The sequence below is a fragment of the Heterocephalus glaber genome, unplaced genomic scaffold (assembly GCF_053883595.1).
Source record: "Heterocephalus glaber isolate CG9 unplaced genomic scaffold, H.glaber_assembly_v1.0 deba00001442, whole genome shotgun sequence".
In the NCBI taxonomy this organism is placed as follows: Eukaryota; Metazoa; Chordata; class Mammalia; order Rodentia; family Bathyergidae; genus Heterocephalus; species Heterocephalus glaber.
The window spans coordinates 29,906,699-29,919,179 of NW_028258296.1; the positions used below are offsets into that span (position 1 = coordinate 29,906,699).

Consider the following 12,481-nt stretch of genomic DNA (forward strand, 5'->3'; position numbering starts at 1 on the left):
TATCTACATTTGCATTCTAGTTGTGAGGAGCCACCTCCTTGGAATTAGGACTGCTTCTCTGAAACAGGCCCATTTGGAGACAAGAAAGGCATTTATCCATGTTTTACCTGAAATAGATTGCCTCCAAACCATAATGAGCCCAGTGTTCAGTAAAATATTAACTTTTCTCTGTAAAGCATGTTGCTCCCCTCTTACAGTGTGACTCTTGTTCAGCAGAATATGGTCTGTGGAATCAGTTTTTTGTGACATGATTATTTTCCTCCCTTTCCTTTGTGCACAGTATCTATTGTGAATGTCTGAAGGCACGTAAAGTATGAACCTAATGTCAATGTATAGATATGACAGGAAATATGAGACCATCTTTTAAATGATGTTTAAATTGTAGGTTTCACCAAAGACCACAGTGCCTACCCTCTTCCTTATAGTAGTTTATTTGAAATACAAAGTAGGAGGATTTCTAGAAACCAGATATGTCCACAAAGCTGGGATTTGGATTTACTAGTGGCTGCAGAACTAATTCAAGTGCTTCTTTAGATGAAGGGAAAGAAAGTAGGATGTAGACACATGAGTAGCAGAATGTTATTAGTGCTTTCTTTCTGGCCTCAGCTTAAAGCAACGCTATGCTTCTTAAAAACTATTAATAATAATTATAGTAATCATTATAACTTATGCAGTGATATTTCTATAGGCCTAGGCCCTATGCCAAGCATTATCCAGTTCATCTCACTCTATTCTCAAACTGCCACCAGGAAATAGGAACAGTCAACAGGATACTTTAAGAAGCTAGGTAACATGTCCCAGAGGGACAGGAAGAGTAAAGCTGAGATTTGAACTTGGGAAAGTAGATGCTGTAAAGGTACTAGAAACATTTGTCTTGAAAGGAACCAAATCCCTTTGAGAAAAGAACAGTCCTTTTTTATAGTCTGAAGTTTGCTGGAAGAGGGTTCTCTCACATGGACCTAATGGCTCTGTGATTTCATCAGTGTGACACACTTGGTTTGCATCACAGTGGTGTGGTAGGAAAACCCTGGGGTTTAGTCTAGTGCACCCTCCCACTAATCACATGAAATGAGACTTTACTGAAGTCACCTGACTCTTTCCAACCTCAGTTTCCATATCTGTAAAGTGAAATAAGTTTTAAAGTACCTGTCAAGTGTTTTACAGATTGCCTCCTAACGTAACTATAATTATCAATATTAATGTTTTTAAATACATTCTCAATTCTCAGGTTTTGCTATGAAGATTTTAAATTCTGATGGGTGCCTCAGGATTTACTGTGGCATGTGTTTCATGTATGGCTGAAGACCAAGCGTGAAGAAATGTGGCCTGCTGAACCACCTCCCCTGTTTAGGAAAACAGTAATGTTAAGCTTGTTTGTGTTTTTAATTTTAGGCAGTGCCCAGGTCATCGAAGGTGGCCAAGTAGAATTTACCCCTCTTTTGGGCATCCGGTATATGTGGTGGTACCATTTAATAGGCCTCATCTGGACTAGTGAATTCATCCTTGCATGCCAGCAAATGACTATTGTGGGGGCGGTGGTGACTTGGTATTTCAACAGGTAAGTGTGGCCTTTTCACCTGTTAGTCTGTGGGCTTCGGGTTGTGTATCTCAAAAGACGTTTAGGAGTTTTGAACTGATTCTTTAAAATGAGTTGATAAGGATAAAATACTAAACTAAAAGTAGGGCTTGCATACCCATTTGGTGATGGACAGAAATGTTATACCTCAAATCTGTCATATTTCCAGATTCTTTTGAGTTAAGCTGGAAAATTTCAGAAGAAGCCAAGTGGCAAAGTGATCGTACTGCTTAGAACTTAAAAATACCTAAAAGGAAGGGTTGAATTCACCTGTAAATATCTGTTCTTATTGACTTCAGACTTTAAAAATTACTCAGATGGGCGTGGTGGCACATGCCTGTAATTCCAGCACTCGGGAGACTGAGGCAGGAGGAGCCCTGACAGTAAGAGGTCCCCCTGGGCTACATAGTAAGTTCAGGGCCAGCCTGAACTGAGTGGTGAGACCCTGTCTCAAAAAAACAAAACAAAAATGACTGGTATCTTTTGAATACCCTTCAGTAAGTCTGTGAGTACTGCTTTTCTTTATGTAAAATCAGGAGAATGTTTGCTTGGAAAATAATTTTAAATCCTAAAGGAATTGTGTGTAACCATAAACTATGATTCATGTCCATAGTTAAGTAACAGCAAATCAATTGCTTGCTTCTGTTTATAACCCTGTACCTTATGAAAATAACCTGGGACATACACACCCATACCCCACCGCTCACCTGAATCCTTTGTATCTCTTGTGATTGACCTCCACAGGATGAGACAGCAGCCAGAAGAGCAGGCCCCAGGGACAATGACAGGGTTGGGCCTCAAACAGGAAGTTTACTCCCAATAGGGCTGATCCTTCTCTGATTCTCAGATTAAATGAGTAGATAAACATGAGTTTTCATGGGGTAAGAAAGTCAACCAGGGATGATTCATGCCACTGAGCAGTTCCCTCCTGGCAATAAAGAACATTGTGGGTTTTTAATAGTGGTGCTGTTCGGGAGCCCCATCATTAGGGACTCAGGAGGACCCACAAAGGGGCTGTTGCTCTTGCCCTTGAGAAGCTCCCAGAGGCAGGAGGTGGGGGCTGTGTGTCGCTTGCCCCCATGTAGGAGAGCAAAGATCATTCTAGCCAAATTGGCCAGCAGATAACATTTGTCTGACAGTGATTTTGTGTTATCTTAGAATAACAAAACCAAAACATTTTCAGTGAAGGCTCTGATGTGGAGTTTCCTGAAGCATATGCAGTTAGTTATCTTCTAATCCTTCCCCTCTCTTCAACCCTATCCCCCCCCCCAAAAAAAGTCATGAAGAAATGAAGAAAAGGAATAGACACACAAAGGCAATGAGAAGCACAGAAGGGAAAGTGAGGAAAGTGGATAAGAAACATCAACCAAATGGTGAGAGCTGAAGACAGGATAGCTGACTGGTGACTGGCCAGGCTGGAAAGAGCTGAAAGGGCCTGTCCCTGTGCATTGGCTGAGTGAGGAAGCCCTAATAAGATGCAGGCTGAATTGAGCCACAAAAATCCAGAGAGGCTCGGGAATCCAAGTGTAAAGTATAGTTCCCGAGATTGGCTGTAAGTCTTCCTGAGGAGCAGTTAGATCCCAGACCCCTGCTCTGTACGAACAGGAGATCTTTGCTCTCTAGAGACAGTAATCAGAGAGGATCTGGACTTCGGGTGTTTGACACAACTGAGACTGGGAACAATGCTCTTTACCCAAGGAGAGAGAGAAAGTGAAAATCTAAATGCTGTGTAGTGAGGGCCCCTCGTCGCCAACACCCCACAATCCACAGCTCAGCTTCTGCCACGCAGGGAGCCAGGTTGATCCCCATGAGGAAGTTAGAGGATTCTGCTCTGGAGAAACTAACTCCAGTAAAGACCTATGGATGGTGCCATGTGGGCCCCCAGTGGAATGGCTCCCCTGACTCCTAACCAAACAGTGAAGCACCCAGGCAGCAAAGCATACCCTTCACACAGAGCATCCAAGTCACTCTTAAATCTGAATTGTGAACCAGTGCTGCTTAACATTTGAAGAAAACCAAGATCAAAATAAACAAACAAAAGGAATTTAGGGAAAACAAACACAATACAGGCTATAAAAGAAAACTACCCCTCAAAAATAAAAAAACTGAATTATCAAAGAGAACAAAAACTATTACACCCATAAACTAAGACTCCCCCAAAAAACAGTGAATTATGAGAAAATGTAAAAGACCGTTTAATAATTAAAAACTGCAAAAGTGGAAATTTTCTATTGAATTACTAGAATATAAAGTTGAAGATTCTTGCAGAGGTAGGATAAAAAGAGAGAAGGAAAACAGAAGTGAAAAGATAAAATGTCAGAGTTATTTAGGAGACCCACTTCTGACGAATATGAGTTCCAGAATAGAGAAAAAAAAGTTTTTTAAAGACATTATCAAAGGAAAATTCTCAGGGCCAAGGACAAGAGGAAAGAGATGATCCCAGAAGCCCTCTCAAGGGAAAAAGAAAGGATCAAAGTTCACAGACAGAAGACCAAGAACCAGAATGGGATGTGACTTTCCACAGCAGCTCTGAGCCAAGAGAACTGTGGAGTGGGCTATGAAAATGCGAGCGAGGTGATTCCCAGCCTGGATATCTGTACCTGTTCGCACTGCCAGTCAGAGATAAAGTCAAACAGCGGCAGACTCAGGCACACAAGTTCCCAAAAGGGTTCCTCCCCACATCCTTTCTAGGAAGAACATTTCCCACTGAAGTACATCAGTAAGCCAAAGAGGAAAGCATGAGTTTCACAAAATGCGCCAGAGCACAGAGCAGAAGAAAAAGGTGTTCTCAGGAAGGTAAGCTATGCAGCAGATGTAAGAAAACATCCAGTCCAAGATGGAGCAGGAGGGGCAGCAGACTCCAGGAAAGCTGTCTCCAAGAAGAGACAGAGAACATCGGATATGCTTGAACCTGTTGAGAAAAGATTTATGCTTTGGTGAAGCATTTAGTAAAGCCCATGGAAAAGGAAATTGATTTTTAAAATGCAACACAGTCACTAACTCTAGGAGAAACCAAAATTGCACAGGAAAAGAAATATAATTGAAATATGCTACTTGATTCAGTTTTGACTGTTGTTCACTTTATGTGTTATTTATGTGCTAATAATGTAAACACTAAATGTGAAGTTAAAAATTCAGTATAATTATATTGGGAAGGAGGGGAGATGGAGAAAACGAGTATGTGGAGGTAGAGTGATTTAGACTGAGAAAGAAAATGAAACCTGAGTCTTCCATAATGCAAAATTGGTAGACAATATCTAAAGCTGAAAATTCAACGGAGATAAGAAGTGGAGCTTGGTGGCACAGCAGTTTCCTAGCAGCAGGAGGCCTGGGTTCAATCCCAGCACTGCAGAAAAAGAAAAAGGGAAATCAAGAAATAGTGGTACAAATATGTAATTTTTAAGTGTAGAGGTGAGATCCACAAGAAACAGCCAAACTTTTGTCTCTAGGGAGAAAGATTTAGGAATGGGTGAAGAAAATAGCTGTTTTTTTCTGATAAAAACCACCAGTGGTATTTAGCTTTTTAAGATACTTTACCTATTATTTTGATTTAAAATAATCTAAAATGAAATGTGTGATGATTTATTTTTAGCACTACTGTTTCTTCATTAAGGTATTGTTCTTTCTTCTGGAGCATCTGCCTGATTTTGAAACCTTTCCCTTATCTTAGAGTTCACAGTTCTTCAGTCCTGTGTTCTGGCCTGTGCACAGAGTGAGGATTAAACATAGCCAGGGTGCATTTGTCTTTGTCATTCATTTAAGCCCTAGGAGGGCGGAGGGGTTCCTACAAAGAGCAGGCACCAGGATATAGGCAACCTATAAAATGTACCATTTACAAACATTTGCTTGAAGAGGGGTCAACAGAGAGCCATAAAGATGGTGTTCAGGGATGTGATAGGAAGGAGCTAGAACCGACTGTTCACTTGGGGGAAGGGATGCTGGAGGCATGGTTTCATCATCATTTCCAAACAGACAAAAAATGGTTTCCAGCTGTTCTGGATCTGCTGGTGAAGCAGTGAGGAAATGGATTCACAACAGAGCCTACGGAATTTAAGTAGAGATGGATGAATTTTCTATCCCTAACTAGTTAACCAGAACAGCTAAAAAAAAATCCTGTTCTTATAATAGATAATCTCTATTTTCTGTAGGTCTGGAAAAATGAACTTTACAGCCTCCTTGCAGCCCTCCTAATCCCATCTTGCAGTGATTTTGCTGAAAGATATATCCGGGAGGAACATGTTCTTTTCCGGGGCCTCCTGGGTCCCTTTCATGCTGTACCAGCTTTGCACTGGAGGCTGGCTATCCTGTGCAGCCAGGCTTTGTCCCCAAGCCTCAGCACAAAAGTAATTTTCCATAATATTTGAGTTTTTAGCGAGCTACACTGGATCTCACTAGAGCTACAGCTTGCTGCTAGGAGCTTGAACAGTAGCTCACTTGGCTTTATGCTGTGTTGTCTGGTGGAACTAGAAGTTCCAAAACAGTACTGAGGTACCATGACCCAAAAGCGTTACAGAACTTGGGTGAGTGGGACCATTATACCCTTTGCCCAGCAGCTTGGATTGCTGTGGTGTTCTGAGGACCTGGCTCCATTATACAGGGCCAGACACCATTAGCACTCAGGCAGCCGTGGGTTTAAAAGAAGAGGAAACCAAGCTTCATGGGTCACATCCTGGAGTCATCTTCCCCTCCTATGCTGCCCTCTTTGCCATGCACAAAATTGGGATGCACTTGACCCAGTCAGCAGGTGCTCAACACATAGCTCTCCCTGGATATAGCTGAGTAAGCCTGATGGGAGACTTTGTCCTTCTTCTTCCTACTATAAACTCATCACTGAGTTTCCCAGTCAGCCCAACACCGCAATGCCAGTTCTCAAAATACAGTCAAGCCCAGAGCTAAGTTTTCTTAGTTGTGTGTGTGTGTGTGTGTGTGTGTGTGTTTCTGTGTATGTGTGATACTGGGGATTAAACACAGGGACTTTACAGTGAACTACATCCCCAGCTCTTTTTGAATCTTTTTTTTTTCCAATTTTGAGATAGGATCTTGCTAAGTCATTAAGTTGCCAGACTGGTCTCAAACTTGCAGTCTTCCCGCGTTAGACTTCCAGAGTGCTGGGATTACAGATGTGTGGCCGACGTGCCTGGCTCTACGTATTAAGCCTCACTGGAGGTGATCCTCTTCCTAAAGACTGGTTTTCCTGGTTGTGAAAGAGACGGAGCTGACAGCATTAGCTGCATATACCCCAGGGGAAGGATGACATGATGTTGTTACTTTTTGAACTTAGAAAAAGGTCTAAAATGAGAAGCCAGTGGCCTCAAAGACTTAGCCTTTTTTCTGCAGAGCTGTTTTTAGTTTTGAGGGCAGGTATTGTGTGACTCTTGGCTCTGTGAGCTGGCTTGGGTTGAAAGGGCCTTCTCAGGTTCTCTCTCTCTCTCTCATCATGTAATAACGCAGCTGCTAGAACTGCTATGTCTTCTTCTAGCCAAGTCTTGTGAAACCTAGAGTTATAAGCAGTAGGTGTATGGACTAGGAAAGCCAAGGCAGTGAAGGAACTCCTCTGCCTACACTGCTTCCTCTCATAGCAGTGAAACCTTTTCAGAGAGCTGCACCTAATCCCACATTTCAGGACCTGGTAGATCAGACTCCAAGGCTCCCATTCATGGTGAATGTTTCCCTACCAGATGGAAAACAGGTGTTGTCTTCTTTTCCCTGCATCTGCATTTCTTAAGCACCATGATAAGTTCTAAAGCATATAAATTTCAATGGAAAAGTAAACATTCTCCCTTTTAAAAAATGGATAAAGGGAAAAAATGTGTCAGATTTTCCTGGCCAACACAACTCTTCTAGTTTATCAGATCAAAGTGAATTCCCATCAGCAGCGGCGTTCTGGCCTTTCCTATTTTCGGTAGCATCAGGTAGAAGCACACAGCACCTTTTTGTGGACAGCTAGGTTGCAGTCCTCCTGTTCCCTGTGATACTGTCAGGTTCCCTTTTGCTTCGTGATGATTTAAGCAGCAGTGAAATGCAACAACTGCCAGCTCTTGAATGTTCTGCTGCAATTCTTTCCCTCCCTCAAAACCAAGGCTGTTGTCAAAACCTTAATTCATAGTGACTTATTAGCAACCTGGGCAAGTTGCAGAATAATCTATTCTGAAGAAAGCGAGCTTCACTTGGAATCCGTGAAGTTGCTTCTCGGAAAGGGCCTCCTTTTCTATAACTGGCATCTGCAAGAATCCAAAAGGGCACCCAAGAGGTTGTGTTGCCCTCCTCCTCCACTGTTTCGTCTTTCAGGTTTGGGGTTGGAGAAGGTTGAGCCAATTCTGTTTCTTTTTTCCTTTTTTCTCTGCCTGTGAAACTGACTTGAACAAAAAAAAAAAGAAAGGAAAAAAAAAAGAAACTGACTTGAACACATTCTTGGGAGCTGTGTCATGACAAGTCCTGTAAATGATTCACACTGAAGTGACCTTTAAAGAGCAAAGAAATCAGCTGGATTTCAGGAGCCCTGAGCTGCGCAGAAGCCAAACACCCCAGGCTCTGTGTTTCTTCCCTTTGAACTTGAAATCCCTGTTACCTCACTGGCCCTGATCCTGGTCATGTGATTTGATGATGATTTTAATCACCAAGCTAATGCCAGCGATATTTACATATGCTCCTGTGTAATTTAAACCTGGGAAATTGTGATAGAATTAAACTTCTGCAAAGGAAAATGAGATTAACACACAATTTGAAAGGCTGGTGGAAGGAATAGGTCCTATAAGAGGGAAACTTGTTCATTTTAATGTACTAATATTCTTTATTGCAAGCCACCAAAAGGAATTAAATTATTCCAAGATATAATGTAATCTTAGCTACAAGGTGCATAAAAATTGTGCCAAATGCTCATTGCATCCCTGCTTTATAAGTCATTAGTGCCATTGAAAAATTGGACCAGAGAAATTTTTTTGTTGCTTTTTAAGTACTGGTTTTAATATATTCTTTTTTCCTATTTCCAGAAATAAAAATGACCCTTCTGACCATCCAATCCTTTCATCTCTCTCCATTCTTCTCTGTTACCATCAAGGAACAGTGGTGAAAGGGTCATTTCTGATCACTTTGGTGAGGATTCCAAGAGTCATTCTCATATACATTCATGACACTCTGAAGGACAAGGTAAGGCACCAATCTAGAACAGGAAAGGTCAATCCTGGAAAACTACAGTGGGTCCCAGGCCAGGAATGTGTCTTGTGTTCCTTCATCAGTGGGCCACCACCACCCCTGGCATACCTTATTTCTCCAGACTCTCATGGGTGTAGGGTCTTTTGTGCTGGGTTTTCTCCACCCCAGTGGTGGAGATGGGGTAGGAGGGAGTAGTTCTGAGATGGCTGGTTTTCCTTCTTATTTAAATGCTGAACAAATGGGTTGAATTCGGAGGGTGAAGTTCGCACAAGATTTTGTAGATATTCATCATGCTGCTTTTTTTAAAACTAAGAAAACGCATTGTAAGATAGAAATAATACTTGTTTCTGCTTCAATGCAAACATATTCCCTGCCGATTGTGCCTCCTGGAGGGTGCCATGGGAAGTCACTGGTGTGTGTGAGGAGGAAGTGAGGCAGAAAGGGAGAGTTGGAATGAGTGTGTGTGTGCGTGCGTGTGTGCATGTGTGTGCACAGCTTGAAGAGTGAGAAAGGGGCAAGCTGGCCTACATCTCAGCTCAAAGGACAGAAAACTGTGGGGCTTTTGTGCTGGGGGTTTTCTCCTCCCTGGTTTTTATTTCCATGCACATTTGGTTATGAATGCCAGTGGAAACCAGAACACCAGGAAAACAGCTGTTCTCGTGGTATTTCTGGCCTGCCAAACAAGGCAAGCTTGGACCTTTCCCAACATTTCTGTTCTCACACAATGCTAATCTCTCCTCATCCCCTCAGGGTTCATGACTTGATCAGAGTTTCACACACCTACCTGAGTCCAACCTTTTCAGTATAGTTCCATGTCCTTAGTGAATTGAGGACATTTTGCACACAGGTTCATATTATAGTTCAAATTTATTTTTGTTTGCTCTTTGAAACAGAAATCTGAGTTGTTGATATTCTTAAATCCATAATCAAGATTTAAGTTTAGTATATCCATTAGGAGCAATGGATTGAATTTCACATAAAATTATCTGGCTTCCTTATCTTGAACTGAATGCTAAGTAGTTAGCCCTAATTGTAGACAGTCTTCTCGTATTTCTGTTAAAGTCTTACCTGGCCACATTTTGGTGACTTAAAGAGGCATTCCCACATTCAGGACAAATCTAACTATTTCTAGCTCTTGCATTTTGAAGTTGACCTTTCAATCTTAAGAAACTGGAGGATTTCTTTAAAAATATAACAGCTTTTTGTATATTTGAGTATATTTTATACATGTATATGAATGTGTATTTATATACCCTATTAATGTATAAATATATTTTATATAGATATATTTATACATGTATATGCATTAGTAATAGATAATCATAAATAAATGAACAGCTGGGAGCTTGCTATTCCTCCTCCAGTGAGGCATCTTAAACTCTTCTGGGAAACAGCTTTCCATAAACCTAAAAGAAAAGTCAGTGGAAGATCCAAGGCATCCCTGACTGAGGTTTAAAAGATAACTTGTCACTTCCTTGATCCCATAAGGAACACAGGGCCAAACTTCATTTTAGTAATGTCACTGTTGGAGAATTATGTCCTTTTTTAAGTTAAAAAAAAAACTTTCTCAGCAGCCCTACATCTCATACTGTGTTCACCGTGAAAATGTTTTGCACAGCCACTGTGTGATCTTTCCTACATTAAATAGGCTCATTCACAGCTGCTGCCAGGCTGAAAAGTATCCAGATCGAGTTTCACCCAATTGAATTAACACTGGGACAAGAAAAATTCCATATAAGGCTGAGTTATTCCTGGGGTCCTTATAGTAGGCTATTTCAGAATTGCCAGCAGAATTTTTTTTCCCCCTCTGGACAAGGTCAATCACCCTTCCCTGGGACATTTCATTCAATTATTCATTCTTGAGTTATGCACATTTTCAAGTTATAGTTCAAAAGACTGATTTATCCCTTGAAATTTAGCTCTGAAAGTCTCACAGTAGGATTCATTTCCCCTAAAATTAAGCTTGATTATGTGTGTGGGCACCTAAGTAGTATCTACAATGCTTTATTTGTTTTTGTTTTTTGTTGTTGTTGTTGTTGCTTGTCTTTGGGACGTGAATATTTTATGAACACAAATTTTGGGTTCCAAAAGGTAAACTGTACAATTTAAGACACTTTAAGGACAGATGAAGAAGGAAGAGAGATACTTTTTATTAGAACCTGAAGGCCTACTCGTCCTTTGCTATTGAAAAGGAATTAACCCATTTCCCGTTCTGCTGAGGGTAACAGCAACCATCCCAGGTAGACCCTCAAGAGAAATTAAGCTCATCAGGATGACAGTAATTAGTAGTAAGCACAAAGCAGAACTTCTCCCGCACTGAATGAGAGCTGCCCTGGTTTTTTCCAGGTGTGTAAATTTGTGCTGGAAACAAAGCAGTTCTGCTCAGACGCTGTCTGCTTACCTCCTCTCTGTTGTTTTTCACTCTGTTCCTATGGCTGGACCTGATCCCCGCAGCACAGTTCATGGTCCAGGGGAATGTTCAGATGCTGCTGCTGTTTCTCATGTCTTGCCAGACACTTGCACCATCTCAACCAGGTATGTGAACCACCCTGCACCCCAGGAGCACACAGAGGGCTAGGAGGGTAGTTTCCAGCTCCTAGGTCAGGGATTGGCAAATTCTTCTGTAAAAGACCAGATTGTGTAAATATTTTAAGCTTTGGGGCCATGCGGTCTCTGCAGAAACCACTCAACTCTGACTTTGCAGCAGGAAAGCAGCCGTGGACAAAAGGAGAAATAGGCATGGCTGTGTTCCAATAGAACCTCATTGATGGATGCCGAAATCTGAATTTAATATGATTTTCATGGATCAAGAAATATTCTTCTTTTGCTTTTTTCCCTACCATTTTAAAATTGTAAGAATCCTTCTCAAATCCAAGCAGAGAAAAGTGGGTGGTCTGAGAGATGGGGCCCCAGGCTGTAGTTTGCAGATCTCTATGTTGGAAATGAGGCTATTAAAGCTATTTCTCAAATCCTGAAAGAAATGTGTTTCTCTTCTCTGAAATAAAAAAGGGATGGAATCTTTAGAAACCCTAGTATAATGAATATATATCTGCTAAGAGCTAATTTTCACTGTCTTCTCTAAGAACTATAATTTTCCTGAACTAGAAAGAATCACCTCCCTAATTTATATATATTTTACCAGCCTTTACTTTTCAAGCTATAAATAGTTCTTTAAAAATCATAAAAATGATATCCTGCAATTGTTTAAACTAGATTTTGTCTCTCCTAAATCTTTCAAATTGTTGTAAATTTAAATATATGTTTTATTTTTGTGTAGATCACTTAGGAAACTTTAATATCCCTCAGTCAAATTTACATAAAGCAAGATTTTTGTAAGTCAGCAGGATGTTTTATAATTTAAATGTTCACAGAAATCTCACTTAGAAAAATACTTCTTACTATGGCCTATCTTCCTAATAAATGTGCCATTAGAAGTAAAGGGACTAATTATACCATCCATGCTTAGTGTCTTATAAGTGGCATTTACAGTGCCTTTCATTATTCAGGGAAAGTGTAGCCTTCTTATAGTAATGCTCTATTTCTAAGGCTGTTCTTAAAAATCTTGAATACATTTAACAGCACATTTCCTTTTCCTTTGGATTTCCACAAACCAGCACATATAAAACAAAGTAAAATACCATAGCACCTTTCACATACCAAGTCAATCTAAACCCTGGGAATATACTCAGGGTCACGCACCATGCCTCTCAGAGCAGTGTGCATGATTCTGGGCACCAACTTACCCCATAAAGA

General features: G+C 40.9%; 1 protein-coding gene across 9 annotated transcripts in view; it reads left to right on the forward strand.

Moving 5' to 3' along the window:
* Slc44a3 (solute carrier family 44 member 3) overlaps window positions 1-12,481 on the forward strand; it is a 77,364-nt gene that overhangs the window by 41,745 nt on the left and 23,138 nt on the right. For 4 of the 9 annotated variants that reach the window (XM_004841225.4, XM_021255342.2, XM_004841224.4 and 1 more), the window contains 3 exons: window positions 1,393-1,558; window positions 8,566-8,722; window positions 11,183-11,263. In XM_004841225.4, the coding sequence (XP_004841282.2) occupies window positions 1,393-1,558; window positions 8,566-8,722; window positions 11,183-11,263 (404 nt within the window). Of the gene's footprint in view, window positions 1-1,392; window positions 1,559-8,565; window positions 8,723-11,074; window positions 11,264-11,432; window positions 11,913-12,481 lie in introns of those variants that run through there. The other 5 variants (XM_021255341.2, XM_021255340.2, XM_021255344.2 and 2 more) reach the window with 5 other exon arrangements.